A 16,754-nucleotide genomic window follows, 5' to 3' on the forward strand; every position below is an offset into this window, starting at 1 on the left:
CCTGTTTAGAGCTCATTAAGTCCAAGCTCTGTCAGCTGTACCCACTCCGTGAAGGAGCTGAGAAAGTGGCTCCTGTCCTGTTCTTACTGTGCCGTGTACATTGATTTTGCACACAGTAGGCAAATGAGTGTGTTACATAAAGAGCAAGAGCCAGACAAGTTCAGGATCTGTCTGTCATTAAACCCGTGTTCCTTTCCCACTGCCACATCATGTTGATACATAAGACAAGCTACTTACCCTCTTTCAGCATCATATTCCTGACACATAAGGTGGGAGAAATCACTCCTACTTTGAGAAGTTGTGAGGAAGAGCTGTGGTGGTCTGTAAAGCACCTGATGTGTATCATGTGCTCTATGGTAGCAATACCATGATGATTATCAAAGTCTCTGCAGGGAAAATTCCCTGACTATTATAGCACTGAACAATGATTGTTCCCTTAAAGGCAGTGGTTCCCAAATCTTCTTGTTCCAGCAGCATCAGCATCAGCTGGACCCTGTTAGAAATGGAGCAAACACTGTGGAGTCCAAATGACTCTGAAGTCCAACAGCATTTACAGACCACTGCCTCAGAGGAGGGAGGACCTGAAGTGTGAAGGTGCCAGGGTTCTGCACAGTGACTTCTCATTCAATCCCAGTGGGGGCACTGAAGTTCCTCTGCTTGTCTGGTGACACCATAAGGAGGGACCTGAGGGCCCAGAGATGGTTCCAGTAGTACCAGAGAAAGAGAGGCACTCACGTTCCTCAGTGCTACATTTTGGGATCACCAACTCTTGACTTTTTATGATTACAGAGTTAATAGGAACACAGAAGAATTGGAGGATGGTGTGACCCAGGGTTAATAGCAGAAAATGTAATTTAGTTGGTTCCGTTTAAAACATAGGTCTGGTTTGAGAGTATGCACCCCCAACATAAGACTTCAGGAACCTCTGAGGATACATCGGTTAACTTGTAAGAATACAAGCATGTAGGGACAATTTCGTGTAGACTGATAAGATGTGAAAATTATTTAGTATGTCTAATTTTAATGTAAGGTGTTGACACATTTGTAAATACAGAAGCTGAAGTTACTGCAAATTATTTCAAGAAACTTGGAAATATTGTGAAGAGCATTGAAATTCCTACAAAGTATTAAAATCTGGAGAACATTTTAAATATCTCCATTGCTGTGGGGGAAAAAAAAGCACAGCCGCTTTTATATTTAGTTATCAGCTTTTTTGGAACATGATACCACGTTTATCTTTTTTCTCCTCTTTAGGCTCATTGTATGACATGAAAAACCATCTCTTTGACAGAATGATTCTGTTAATCCAAGTAGAGTTGAAATAGAGTTACTCAAGGACTTAGCCAGACATCCGTCACATCTCCCTGCCGCCTGATTCCCCTCCTCCACGATGCTCATTACTGTGACTGGAGGGGACCCTCCAGATGGGACAGAACCTCAAGCTGCTGGGCTGCTGGGCTGCACAATTGAATTAAGGGACTGCATAAAAGATGGATTTGGCCTATGAAAAGATAGTGTTGGAATTTCTCTTGATAATTTTTGTCTTAGGCTTTGGATTCTCTGTGCAAGTTTGGGGAGAGCAGAGCCCTCCTACAAGGGTTGTTCAATCAAAAACTTTTGACTGGGTCAGGTTGGCCAAAGAAGTAAGAGATGAGAAGTGTTGATGCTAAAATATTCTAGATTTTCCTGCAGGTTTCAGCTTTCCATGCTGCCTACTTAGCTCTAACTAGAATAAATTATAGTTTTGTCTCATATACTATTCAGTTCAGGATAATTACATGTGAGTCAGATTAAAGGAAAAAATAAACAGACACCAACAGCTTTTTTGTTGGGCCATCTTCTTCTCTTGCCTCTCTCCACTCTTTGGGAGCCACTGAGCACATGGCCACAGTGGAGCTGCATGGTAAGGTGGAGAAGACACCCAGATGGTCTCTCAAGCAGAGCATCTCTTTCTGCTTAACTAGTTCCCCTTTAAAGTCCAGAATTTCAGAGTTGTCCCTCATTGGTGAGATCTGTTTAAAAGGACCCATTTAAGTGAGTGGGTAGAAGTCACCGGTCTGAAAGGGAAAAAGGACTCTATGACGCAGAATGTGCAGCGTGCACGCCTGCCAGCCAGCCATCCTCCTGTCACTAGGCTGAGGTCACATCACACTTGTTTCTCTTTCTCACTCTGAAGGCTTCTGAGAAGTTTCAAAGGAAGGTAAGCAGCACCTCTCTCATTACTGTGCTTTTCTGGTAGAACAGCTCTGGGTTTCTGCTCATCCTGGGCAGGGGCCATTTCTGAGAAGAGGTGTGGTCCCCATACTCTCTCCCTAGGATGTTGCATGGCCGTGGTCACAAGCCTTCTTCCATCCATCAGCCCGACGCTCGCTTCTGGAATGAACTCCTTGGGAGCCTTGCAATAAGTCTTTTTCTTGGAATCTGTCTCTCAGAATTTTTGTGTTGCTTTGCTGTCAGAGAAGCCACATCTGGCACATGCTGACATTTTCCCTCCTCATTCCCACAGGCAGCACAAGGGGGTGGCCACAGGACCCTGCTCTATGGCCATGCAATTCTCCTGAGGCACTCTTTCAGCGGAATGGTAAGCACTCCTGTTTGTCGACTTTCACCAGTCAAGGAAGAGGAAAAAGATGAAGGGAAGAAACCGGTCACTCCAAGTTACCCTTAGGAACAATTTGGAATATAAACAACTACAGTACATCATTGTCTTCCTCGATTTTCAATTATGTTTTGTGTTTGCTTAATATCTGATACATACCCACTGCATAAGGAAAATAGCCATGTCTTTTTTTCCTTACTTCACTGAGTCCAATACAACCAAGTACAGTGCTTGGTCATACTAGATGTTCAATAAATATTTGTTGAATTAATGACTGATCAAGTGAACCCTGGAGTAACTGAGTTCTTAAGTATATAAGAATAACCAGCCTAGAAGGAAAAACTAATTAAATGGGATTTTTGTCACATTTTTCCTCTTTTACTTAGCTAAAAGAAATGGAATAATGTTTATGGCCTTCAATCCTGGAAGAAATTGAAGGTATTATGTTAATCCAGACGTAGGAGGAAGATAAGGGGAAAAGCAGTCCCTCACAGAAAGCTGGTCAGGATATAACTAATCAGGGATTTAGAACCAAAATACCCAAAATGGTGATAACTCAATGTAGCTTGAAAAAATCTTGCAAATTTTTAATAAATATAACTTTTAAATTATGACTATTACAGATCTCTTACAGGAAATGTTAAGAATATTATGATCTCAATCAGGTATAATGTGCACCAACTCCAACAACATTTACTCTCAGTTCCTGAGTGTATTAAGCTCACTTGCTAGCAAGATAAGGGAGATTTGTCTTCTTTCTCTAGCCCTAGTGGAAAGCTGACACATTAATTCAAGACTTTATTTCACACATTTACACCTGCAGCATGATGCAAAGCTCAACTCAAAGCTTGAACTATGAAGTTGTCACAGGATCAGCAGCTGCCTCTTAAATAATTTATTGCCACATTCTTTTTTTCTGAGCACTGGTAAGATGTTGGCCACGTGACCTGAGCATCCATCTGTCCTTCATGGCAAAGCCAGAACAAAAAATGGCCAGTGCACCTGGGGACACTTACCCTGGCGGTTTCTAGCATTGAGAGGTGATGTTCTTTTAGAATCTCTTCTTATCCATAGGGTTAAATAAAACCTTAATACCTCTCTTTTTCCTACCTAAATAGGTTTAGCAAAACTTCAAACTATACATTTATCCATGACTTCAAAAACTCAGACAAATAGGCTGATAAGGAAAGGAAGGCTTAACACATTTATCATTAAGTTTACTCCTTTAAAAAATACATTCCACTCTCAGTTAACATAAACTCTGCACTGGTAGTTGCTTTGAAGATCAGTTCTGGGAATAAAGCTTGTGAAATATAACTCTGTACAATGCAATAATTTTCCACCTTTTTGTAGAAAATGAGAAGTATAGCACAGGAAGCATGTCCCTAGTGAGCAGCTACCTCCTGCACCATTTCCAAGGTGCATTGCTATACCACCATGAGAAAGGCAGGAAATGGGCCAAAGGGTCCTTTCCTTTAATAAGCTACTTTAAAAATCATTTTTCAACTTTTACCTGTATATATGTTCATAATCAGAAAAAAAGTATAAATGTTATTTTGAAATATTTTAAAGCTCATAGAAAATTTGATAAACTGAAAAATGAATAGGGGAATCATACGTGGTTCCCACTCCCCAACCCCCACTATCCAAACACAACTTCCATTAACCTGGTGTAATTTCCTTCTAGTCTAGTTGCTAGGCATTTAAATTTTGTGCACATAACTATATAAATGTAAAATTTTGTATAAGACTTGGCAGCTCAGGGTATTATAAACTAAGTTCCATGCTATTATACATTCTTGATAAATACTATTAACACAATACTCCATAAAATAGAAGTACCAAAGTTTATCTAACTTTCCATTATTCTTGATCATTTATGTTTCATTTATGTTGTTCCCAATTTAAGACTTCCAGCATTTCATTGAACTAAAACATATTTAATATTTCAAATTTATTCCTATGACATATAGTCCTGTATATTAAATCAAGAGAGCATCAAATAAGAGCGTCTTTAAGGTTTTGAATTGATTTTAGAAGTATCTTCCAAAAGCATTATACCAGTTATCCTTCTAACAGGCAAGATGGATGAGCCCATTTCTCAGCAGCTTACTGTTGAGACTAACTAATGGTGGGGTACAAAGACCCCATGGAAGAGTCTGACTTCACTAGCATCTGCTCTTGTTTCACAGTATCTAACTTGTTTGACTACATCAAGATCCCAGACAGATAAACTTGCCTTTGATGTAGGTCTACGGGAGCAAGCCACAGGTAAGTCAACCTCCCTGGTCTTCTCCTTGTGGGGTTTTGTACTAAGGGCTTTCACTTATTCACTTGGATTCCAAATCAATCAGGTCAAGAAACAGGTCTGGAAAAATTTTGGAAAATGAAGCACTAAAGAAAAAATATGCACTTTTTCATATATTTATTAATCACCTGTATGTCTTCTTCTGTAAATTGTCTGTCCAGTTCCTTAGTTCATTTATTGATTGGGTTCTTTGTATTTTTGGTGTAAAGTTTTGTAAGTTCTTTATATATTTTGGATATAAGTGCTGTATCTGAAGTGCGTGTGGAAAAGATTTTCTCCCACTCTTTAGGCTCTCTTTTCACTTTATTGATTGTATCCTTTGCTGAGAAAAAGCTTTTTAGTTTGAGTCCAACCCATTTATTGATTCTTGCTTTGATTTCTTGTGCTTTGGGAGTCTTGTTAAGGAAGTCTGATCCTAAGTCAACATGATGAAGATTTGGGCCTACTTTGTCTTCTATTTGAAGCAGAGTCTCTGGTCTAATTCCTAAGTCCTTGATTCATTTTGAGTTGAGTTTTGTGCAGGGTGAGAGATAGAGGTTTAACTTCATTTTACTGCATATGGATTTCTAGTTTTCCCAGCACCATTTATTGAACAGGCTATCTTTTCTCCAGTGTATGTTTTTGGCTCCTTTGTCTAGTATGAGGTGGCTGTATTTATGTGGGTTCATCTCTGTGCCTTCTATTTTGTACCATTGATCTGCCTGTCTATTTTGGTGCCAATACCATGCTGTTTTTGTTACTATTGCTCTGTGGTATAGTTTAAGGTCTGGTATTGTGATACCTCCTGCTTCACTCTTTCTACTCAGGATCGTTTTGGCTATTCAAGGTCTCTTATTCTTCCAGATGAAGTTCATGATTGCTTTCTCTATTTCTATGAGGAATGTCATTGGGATTTTAGTTGGAATTACATTGAGTCTGTATAGCACCTCCAAAATTTATAAAGAACTTACAAAACTTTACACCAAAAATACAAAGACTCCAATCAATAAATGGGCCAAGGAACTGGACAGATACTTTACAGAAGAAGATATACAAACGATTAATAAATATATGAAAAAGTGTTCAACATCTCTAGTAATTAGAGAAATGCAAATTAAAACAACTCTAAGATTTCATCTTACTCCAATTAGAATGGCTATTATCAAGAACACAAACAATAATAGATGTTGGTGTGGACGTGGGGAAAAGGCACACTTTTACATTGCTGGTGGAGTTGCAAATTGGTGCAGCCACTTTGGAAAGCAGTGTGGAGACTCCTCAGAAAACTTGGAGTGGATCCACCTTTTGACCCAGTTATCCCACTCCTCAGTTTATACTCAAAGGACTTAAAATTAGCATATTAGAGTAACACAGCCACATCAATGTTTATAGCAGCTCAATTCACAATAGCTAGACTTTTGGAACCAACCTCAGATGCCCTTCAACAGATGAATGAATAAAGAAACCATGGTATATATATATACAATGGAATATTATTCAGCCATAAAGAAGAATAATATTATGGCATTTGCAAATAAATGAATGGAATTGGAGGATATCATGCTAAGTGAAATAAGCCAATCCCAAAATACCAAAGGCTGGATGTTTTCCCTGATAAATGGAGGATGATATATAATGGGGAGGGGGAGTTAGAGAAGAATGGAGGAACTTTAGATTATGCAGAAGTAAATCAGAGCAGGAGGTATGAAAAATGGTGGCATGAGACAGATATCATTACCCCATGTACATGAATGATTACACGACTGGTGTGAATCTATATCGTGTACAACCATAGAAATGAATTGATGTACCCCTTTTGTGTACAATGAATCAAAATGCAATCTGTAAAAAATTTAAAATAAATAATTAAAAAGAATGTGCAGAGTGTATGGAAACATACAAACTAAGAGTGAAGGAGAAAATAATGCTTTAACCATAAGTGCTTTGAGTCTCAGAGAAAAATTATTAGGGTTTGACACTTTAAGTAGACAAATCATTCCTGATTTAAAAGAAAAAAATGTAACTACATAACTGCTAAGAAAAAATAAAGGTAGCTTAACAACAGCTTAATTAATAAAATGTAGTGTCCAGGTTAAAGGGGCAGACCCCTTTTATTCTGCAGTGAATAAGCTATTTCTAAATCAGTTTCCCAATTGTTAACCATTTCTCCACTTCCAGTGGTTCCCTTTAATATATTTTTCTTTAAATTTACTTTCACACAAAATTTTATAGACCAAATTTTATCATTTCTTTAAGTAGAAAACCAGTGTTGCTCACCATAAAAGTAAATACAGTGAAAATAAAAACATGGTAAATAATTAAGATGTTAGCAAATATTAGAAAAGTGTTAGTTTCACTAGTTCTAGACTTAATTTTTTCTGATTGATTTAGCTTAAAAGAGTAACAAAAAGAAAATTATCATATGATTCAGTTCAATTGCTTTTTTTTTTTTTTTTTTTTTTTTACTATTAGTAAATATCATGTACTTGGTGATTCACTGGCTTTTTCCTATGTGCAATCAAAACTATTGATAGTCAAAAGGTAGGTTCAATGTAAGGTGGTAACTAGGATGATACTGCAGAGGAATGGCTATCCTAGGGATATAATATGCTCTCTATGGCTGGGACTAAGACAATCTGACTATCTGTCAAGGTAATATGGAATTTCTGCTCCATTTAGAGGTTAGGTTATTAATCAGGATTCCTGATTGCAAACAAACTGATTCAAGTTAACTCAAACCAAATAAGAATTTATTCATACATTTGGAATACTTGGTAGAACCAACACTAAAGCTGGAACCCCTGGCTTGGAAATTGGGCAGACCAGGAAAGGACGTGTCAGGGAAGAGCAACAGCATAAGGTACACTGGAAGTAAGTCTAATTTGAATACAGTGTTGAATATCATGGCATTTTCCCCAAATAGGAAGGGACTTCCAATGTTGGATAGCTGAAGAAGGAAAAAGTCTATGTTGTTACTCTAACACTGGGCCAGTTTATGAAGGATACACATTATGTGACTTTATAGGTTGTCCAAGAAAAAAAAAATCGTGTCTAAACCATCTTTAGCTATTTATTTATTTGTTATTTCTATGTCTCGCACAGTGGGTTTCTAAGTGTGCCCAAGGAAAGCACCTTTCTCCCTGTGCCCTCTTCTCATTTTTGTACAAAGCAGAAGACTGGGCCTACCTCTGCCCATAATGAATTTTCTTCCCTGAAAATAAGATTATATTTGAATTTTTATTTGACATTTCTTTATTTTCACCTAAAGTGTTTTTCTTAAAATATAATTTCCTCTAAGGTGTTGTCAACCTTTGCTGAAAATTACCAAATGAGTGAAGTGCCACACTCTCTGAGTGTGAGTTGGCCTCTATATATAAACCAGCTGTCAATCTTGGAGCTTATAATCAGAAAAGTCATATATGGTCATTCTATTTATATCAGTAAAATGACTTTATACTTCCTGAAAGTTGGGAAGAAATTGAGAAATAACACTTTCTACTCAAGTGTTCAGGGACTCTATTTTAATTAACTATTACAGCCTTCAATAAAAATGCAGGAAAAAATAGTAGGAGAGCATGTTACTCTTTTGGGCACTTTTTCCTAAGTTCCTGAAATCAGACTTGGTGTGAATTGTGTGACAGACTTGGCAAACATGTGATCAAGATCATGTCAAGATCAAGTCAGCTGATGAGATGTGGCAGGAGACTGGGAAGGGCTGACAAGCTGGTCTTCATGAAAACTTCAGGCCTAAAATAATTTACTTTTACTTCATCTGCCTCCCCAAAACCCATTTCATATATTCTTTAATAAGACCTGGTATTTGCGAAGGAGAAAGAGAAGCACCTACAGCCATGATAGGGGTCTCCTCATCATAAGAGGAGATTCATGTGCAACCCAACAGGGTAGGATCCTGGTTCCTGACTGGATGATCCTATGAAAGCACTCTTGGCAGAGAAAGTTCGTCAGACTTGTGAACATGTAGATTACTTATTGGTTGAGTGGAATCTCCAAGAAGATGTGAGAGGAGAAAGTTTGAGGGTTGAGGGTTTGAATAATTCTGGACCTCTCTTCCCTGTAGAACCTGGATAATAAATTCTAAACAGAACTGATGATAACTTCACCCTTAATTTTGGTTACTTAATTCCTTCTGTTCTCCTATTAAAGTGTTTTGTTATTATTGTTTTGCTCTTTTTAGGATTTAGACATAGCCTTAGAACTTAGACTTGGAAAGAAATGTGTTTAAAAAAATCACACACAATAAAGTGCCTGTATGTATTTTAGGGTCTTCTATTGGTTTATCCTCTTGATTCAGGGAGCCGCCCCCTCCAAGTTCCAGAGCACTCTTCCCTTCCCAGGCATGCCTGTTCAGGACTCAACTCATGTCTAATGCCCTCCGGTGGGCATATACATATAATTTTACATATAATTTTCCCCTTCAGATGTCCCATGAGTTTCAATTAGGCATAGTTTAAAGAGATAAACTGAAGCTTATTAAAACATCAGTTTCCTGCCCTCCCAAGCTCCCTGCTCTGAACTGTGCATATCCAGGGTGCCCACTTTCAGCTCTTTCAGTATCAGTTCGCATTTTTGATGGATGCGCACGCACTGCCATTTTATTATTCTTTCCAGATTAAGTATTATCTATTGGTGTTCTGATAAAAATTAACTCATATTCATTTCACACTTCTGTTTTCTCTCTCCACACTCCTAATATATTTCCTTCTATTTTTATGTAATTAGCAAATCCATATTAACTCTTTACATCACTATATCTGTCACTTTTATTTGAAAATAAGTCATGTAACATACTATAGTCATGTTTATTTTATTTTGCTAATTTTGGGTTCACCAGGAGTTGTTGCCTTATTTGTTTAGTTTCTGATGACCTAATCATTTGTTCATTTCCAAATGTTCTCACAGAACTGAAACTCTCCCCTCATTAGACTCGATTATATTATCCCTTCTGTCAGTTTCATCTTCTTAGAAATATCCATGGACTGGGGATATAGCTCAGTTGGTAGAGTGTTTGCCTCACAAGCACAAGGCCCTGGGTTCAAATCCCCAGCACCACAAAAATAAATAATTAAATAAATAAATAAAAGAAATATCCACCATCATTCAGGGACTCTTTCCCTTTGCCTCTTTCCTCAATTCCATGTTTTCTGGATCTTGTGGAATTTTCCTTTCTTCATTTACCACTTCATCCACCAGTGGTGGAGCATGCTACCCAGTAGCTTTTGCAGCAGAGGTGTAATTGGGAGATAACTATTGTCTGAACATTTCTTTTTTATAATTTCACAAGTACTTCATACTTTAGTTTAATTGTGCATCAGAAAATATTTTTTCCTCATCTTCCTGAAGGCTTTCTTCTAGTTTGTGGTCTGATTGGTGAGAAGTCTACATTCTGACTCCTGACGCTTGGTGCATGACTGTTTTTCTTTTCCGAACACTTCTAAGATCTTCTTTTCGCCCTGGTGTTAAAAATTCCACAGTAAGTCTTGGAGTGGATCCTTTCTGTTCTGAAGTTTCACAGGAATAGACCTTGGTGTAGATCTCTATTCTTCACTACACAGGGACTCTATGGGTCCTTTCAATTTGGTTGAAAATGCTTGTCTTGCAGTGGAAAAATTTTAATAATAATTTTTTTTGTTAATTTCCTCTGTTCTTGCTTTATGAAATTCCTCTAGATCAATTTTCTAATTCTCTTTTCGCTCCTATTTCTAATCAGTTTTTCTTTCTGAAAGAATTTTTCCACTTCTTCTTATAATCTTTTTTCTCTCTCTCTCTCTTTTCAGGATCAAAGAGTATTTTATTTTTCTCTGAAGGGGTTCTTCAGAGAAAAACAGAACTTTCTTGTTATCTCTCTGAGATTATTAATTGTAAGATTTTGTTAAGTTCTTTTGTTCTTTATTTCCTCCAGCATTGACCCCTTTATGCTTTGTTCCTGTCATTTGTGTTGGGGACTTGCCTCGGGTTTCTGATAATCCTTAATCTTCACTCCTGTCTAGGTAAAGGCAGCAGATGTTGCCTGGAAGCTAACTCTGACCTGCATCTGCTAAGTCTCGCTCTTGGACAATATGGTAGAGACCTGGGCCTTTCATGGGAGACCCTCAGCCAATAGTGTCTTTTATCTTAAAGAGTTTGGCTTCCTAAAAATTAATCTTCAGATTTGGGCAGCAGAGCTGAGGTGGTTCAGCTTTGCAGTGGGCACTCTGGAAGCTGAGAGGTGGAAGCAGAGGGGAGGAGATGGGGTTTTACTAATCAAGTGTGAAGTTTTAATTACTTGGTCTCAGCAAGACTCCACTTCCTCCTTTGACAGTGCCTGGATTTCCAAGGCCAGATCCTTGTTAGTTTTCCATTTGATTGACTAGAATTCTTTTATAGCAGGGAGGAAGAAAAGTCTACTGTGTAGGACAGAGAAGGACCTGGGGATTGGATGTCCTTTGAAGCTTTCAGTCAGCCCTCCTGTTTTCAACCCATCTTTAACTGCTTCCTTCACAAGTACCTTATCTCCAACCCCAGAGATTTTTCTGAAGAATATAGGCTATATATTTATTTATTGATGGTTTCTTCTTTATTTCTTACTCAGAGACTTGGGCTTTAGCTTTCTCTTGGATAAAATCATCTATCTGCTTTCCTTTTTCCAAAATGTCAATTACTTTCCTTCTTTGACCTTGTTATTTGTTGTCTTAGTCCTTATAGGTTTAGGCCCTTATGAAATCCCTTTTCTGCTGATCATGGTGGAGTATGCCTGTAATCCCAGCATCTCAGGGAGGCTGAGACAAGAGGATCTCAAATTCAAACCCCAGCTACTTATGAAGCCACAAGTAACTTAGTGAGACCCTATCTAAAAATAAAAATTTAAAAAAAATTTTTTAAAGAGCTGGGAATGTGGCTCAGTAGCCCTTAAGCATCCCTGGTTCAATACCCTGTACAAAAAAAAAAAAAAATTCCTTTTCTAATGTTTTAATAGTATTTCATGAAGAGTGGTGGGGGGCAAAGATAAAAGTGTCTAAATGTAGTAGACCAGTGAAATAAATTCTTAGATTTAAAACGGACTATAAGGAAAGCATTTTTCTATATGCTTTGAAAATACTCAAACTTCTATGGTGTCCAATCTCAGATACTCTTTGCCACACCCTGTCTTTCTGGATATGAAAGATAGGTGTACTCGAGGACATATGTGAGGCCAGCTGGAATGGTTATAGGTAAATGGAAACTTAAATCTGGAGTAGGGAGGAGAGTTTTAAGGTTGTCACTGGGAGAGTGAGGGACAGAATGAGAGACCCCGCCCTCCAGGAAGCAATGACTAACTCAGGAGTCTTCATGTAGGAGAAGCCTGTTGGTGGACCATACATCCTGCTTCCAAACAGAGGTCCGAGGGAGAAAAGGTTCGGATTGGCGATGACCTGATCCTCGTCAGTGTGTCCTCTGAAAGATACCTCGTAAGTACCGTGTTCAACAGCTGCTTTTCAGTTCCAGAATTTTTCCCTTTAGTAGTAGATGACCAAGGATAACAGCCTCAGCAGGTTGAGCAGGATAAGATGCCTCTTCACAGTACACTTGGGAAATGGAAACTTCTCTCCCACACCAGGCCCACAGGCTCATGGGGCCTGGAACTCAGCTCTTAGTTATCTTTTGAGTTTATGGTTTATGTCCAGCAAACTCTGCTAACATGTCCCAGGCATTATTTATACATTAGTTAAAGTGACTGTGATTTACCACACCCTTTAGCTCTTGCCCAGTAGAGAACAAACCAAAAAGAATATAATAAAGGAAAATAAGCATTCGTTGGAGAAAGAATGAAAATTTAAAATGTGTTAGTGCCTGGGGCGTTGCAGAAGTGGAAGATGCAGGTGAGATTGCACAGCTGGGGATGAGAACTAGGCAGACATCACTGACACCAGTCCCATGGTGGAGGGTGGGGATGCTTGAAGAGAAGTTTTTAAGCTTCTCAAGAGTTTCTCATAGTCAACCCAGTCAGCAGATTTTACTTTGCCTTGTCCACATGTGGGAGTTCTTTTTCCCATCTGTGAGTTTCCTAATCCTATGAAGAATAGATATTTTGTGACTTCATGTTGAATCAGGGATCCAGCTGAGGGGATGAAGTCAACTTGTCTGCCACCTCTGTGGCTGAATACTTCCTCTTCCCTGAATAAAGTGTTCCCCTTTGAAGCTGCTCCTAGATTGGGTGGAGAAAGCTCCTACAGGCTATGTAGAAAAGGCCAGATAAGTGTAAGGCTGTTTAACTTAATCCTTAAAATTGTAGGTGAGCTGCTCTGTCAGGATTGGACTCGTGATTTAAAGAATGTTTCACTTCTGTTTCTGCTGCAGCATCTCTCCATATCAAATGGTAACATACAAGTGGATGCCTCCTTCATGCAAACACTCTGGAATGTACATCCTACGTGCTCAGGAAGTAGCATCGAAGAAGGTGTGCTTTTTGTATTCAGTCAGCCCTGAGCCTGCCAGTCTCTCTTGTGTGCATATATTGACATTTTTTTATTTCCCAGCTGCCACCTGAATGTCTTGATACACAGGTAGCATGGTTTTAGTTCACATATATTTATTTCTCTGATGTCCATATGGATTTTTTTTTCTGTCCCTTTGATTACATGAGCATCCCTGACTTTATTTTTCATCCACTGTTAGTTTAGCACTATACGCATTCAGGACTTGAATCACCGCATCTTCATTTTTATTTATGGTTACTAGTTACAGGTAGACAGACCTCAGCAACTTCTATTTTAGAAGTGATCTTTTGCCAAGAAGGTGACACTTCACAACTTCCCCTACAGTAAAACTGTAGTCATTTGTTTTTATTTACGGAAGACCACTTAAAAATCAGTGAAAATTTCTCAGTATGTTATTTCTCCCTTGGAAATAAGATCATCCAACTTTGCCTTCACCTTCCTTGCTGGAGCAGGTTACGTAATAAACATACTGGCCTTGGCTCACTTGTAGGTAATATCGCAGCTGAGCAGAATAATAAAATGTGAATGACCTGTGGGTTATTGCATTTCATTCTGGCACTTTATAGCAAGATCAGAATTTTTTAAAAATAGTCATATCACAGACTTTAACTCTATTTTTCTTCCTTAGCTTACTAAGTTTCAAACTGGGAGTGCCCATCAGTGCTGTTTGAAAATTGAAAAATAAGAATTGTCAAGGTGATACCCCAGTTTTAGAAGACATCATAGCTAAGCTGCATAACTGGGAAATGACAAGTTCTTAACTCTTTGGGCAATGTGTGGAAAGCTTTGTAAAGGCAGGATGCATTCAGCCCTCTTCCTCGACGCTGGGATTAACCCGCCAACCTAAGTCTATTCTCAGCCTTTCTCTTTCTGTCAGGAATCAAGAAGCTCCATGTTTCAATCTTCCCCTGCAAAGTTTTTACTCAATCCTATGTTAAGTTTCTCATTATCACTGTAGGAATAAAATTCTCTCAGTCTCAACAAAGGACTTATAGAGATTAATTAAAGGGTATTTGCAAATCATGTCAAAAGGGTCCTCATAGAAGTGTTGAGTGCTTTTGTGGTGAGGTAACCCGGGCAGATCATCACTTGTGCCATCCAGCTCTGTGGAAAATGCCCTTGGCGCATCCACTGCTGAGAAATGCCCTTTAGCCCTCATGAGCATTAGCAATCCTGCTCATTATATGTCTTTCCTGACCATGGCCCCATGTGTCAGTTAAGAAAACCTAAACCAGCACTTGGCAGTTTGCTCTGGTGAGGAGGGTATTGTTTGAAGGAGCCCACAAACTGTTAATGATGAACTCCTAAGGGGGAGCGGCCTTACCCATCAGGAGATGAGGGACAGTTTAATGACGAACTTGATCCCTGAGAGACCTACTTTTCTAAATAAATTAGCTAAGAAGTCCCTTATCATGAATTATTTTTAGTGCAAATACATAAAACTGGAAATATTAGTACAATAAGATATATGAAAATTGGAACAAGACTTCTGAATATTTTTAAAAGTTCTAATCAATTCTTGTCTAGATGGGAAAGCAAAACAAAAGAAAACAAAACAAAAACCCTGAATTAATGAGTATCACACTGTCACTGCAGCAGATGCACCTTTTTACCTCTGGCATGATTTCTCATTACTATTACTATAATCCAGCACCCAAAATAGTTTAAGACAGTCCCCCAAGTGATCTAATTATGTGACTTAAAATTCTGATACAGACATTGAGCATATTAAGTACATATGTCTCCTGAGAACAGAGTAGCCCTGAGAACTGTTGTTGTTTTTTTTTAATAATTCAGAGGAATAACATCCTTTTTTTGGTTTTGTTTTTGTTGTTGTTGTTGTTTGTTTTGTTTTGCACAGCAAGCTCAGACTGGGGACTTTCTCTTGCTTCTATATTCTTTCAATTAAGGCCAAGAATTTATTTGAAGACTAATGGGGATCATGTCTTTAAAGTCCATTGTTTCCTTTCAGTATCTGAACTCCATAATTCTTGTGATTCCTTTATTCTGAAAGCTTAGTGCTCGCTGATAGCACCATCCACACTTGTCCACCAGAGATGCTGGAGAGTACTTCTGCTTCTGCCTTTGTGCTTTGGAAGTACCATCTAGTTTTGATTTGCATTTGTTAAATGTATTTCCCAAGACAGTTCTTAACAGCAGTTTGCTATCCCCATTCCCAGCACCTTCTTTCTAAGGACTGTGAATTGGATTTTGCCACAAAGCATATGTAGTGAGATTGTAGGAATTTATCTGGGAATTTGGTTTTGTATGTATGTATATCCTAAGTAACTGGAAAATTCTTATCTTCCTAACAATAGCAACTTAAATTTCTTTTGTTTTTTAATGACTTCAATTGACACACTATTTTCACCTTTCCTTTTGATGTTGGACTTGCTCATTTCAGAAACCCTATTTAACTTTCAGTGTTAGAATTATTTTGACTTTCTTGTCATTTCTGCCTGAGGCCTGAATTTGTGGAATTTATAATTTCCCAAGTGCATCTCTTGGTATGTTCTGTAACTAGTACAGACCTGCATGATTTTGCCCTTTTTAATCATGGTATTCTCTTTTAACTTCCCATTAGTTCATGGTAGAATGTGATCATTTTTTTAGGTTACCTACTTGGTGGGCATGTAGTACGTCTTTTCCATGGTCATGATGAGTGTCTGACGATACCATCTACAGACCAGAATGATTCCCAGCACAGGTAAGCCAATAGCTTCCTCCTCCTCCTAGCTGCTGCCAGCCCCAGATGACACAAACTAAAGAGTTTGCATTTGTATTTGGCCACAGATGAATTCTGCAGATGTGGTTCAATTGACAAGCCTTCCTACAGCCATGAGTTCCAGTTTGCAAAATAGGAGTGGCAGGACAGTAGCATTTGCTCACAGAAAGAGCTATCTGTGCTCTTCTTAGGCAAGCAATTCTATCGTGCTTCCCAATCCCTTCATTTTCTTCAGGTGCTCCCAAGTCTAAGGAGTTTCCATTTACATTGACTGGAGACTGAAGCACCCATTTTGGAGATGGAAATTGGGATAATTATCCTAGTGAATCTGTGTGCTTACACAAATTATTCACTGGGTTTTTCAAAGGCAAATCATCTCTATTCTTCCCCTTCCACATGCTAAGTAATTAAGGTGGAGCTAGTTGATTTAGTTTTGCTTATTCCCAACTAGCATTGGAGAAACCCAAAGTCAATATCCAACAGGAACTGGATTCAGCAGGGGGTGGTGCCAGGGCAGTGGCTAGAGAATGCCACTGAGCTGATGTTCTCTCTGGTCCTCCATTTGAACCTTGACAGATGTGTATCCAAAATTCCTATGCAATGGAAGATACTAATTCACGTCTTAATACTAAACTGGTACTTTTTAAAATCAAAGTTAGGATCTACATT

General features: G+C 38.5%; 1 protein-coding gene across 1 annotated transcript in view; it reads left to right on the forward strand.

The window, feature by feature from the left end:
- Ryr3 (ryanodine receptor 3) overlaps positions 1-16,754 on the forward strand; it is a 369,815-nt gene that overhangs the window by 58,788 nt on the left and 294,273 nt on the right. Inside the window, exons 5-9 of the mRNA XM_047539293.1 lie at positions 2,507-2,581; positions 4,792-4,870; positions 12,219-12,331; positions 13,221-13,320; positions 15,974-16,067. Of these exons, the coding sequence (XP_047395249.1) occupies positions 2,507-2,581; positions 4,792-4,870; positions 12,219-12,331; positions 13,221-13,320; positions 15,974-16,067 (461 nt within the window). The remainder of the gene's footprint in view (positions 1-2,506; positions 2,582-4,791; positions 4,871-12,218; positions 12,332-13,220; positions 13,321-15,973; positions 16,068-16,754) is intronic.

This window comes from Sciurus carolinensis, chromosome 2, assembly GCF_902686445.1.
Source record: "Sciurus carolinensis chromosome 2, mSciCar1.2, whole genome shotgun sequence".
NCBI lineage: Eukaryota > Metazoa > Chordata > Mammalia > Rodentia > Sciuridae > Sciurus > Sciurus carolinensis.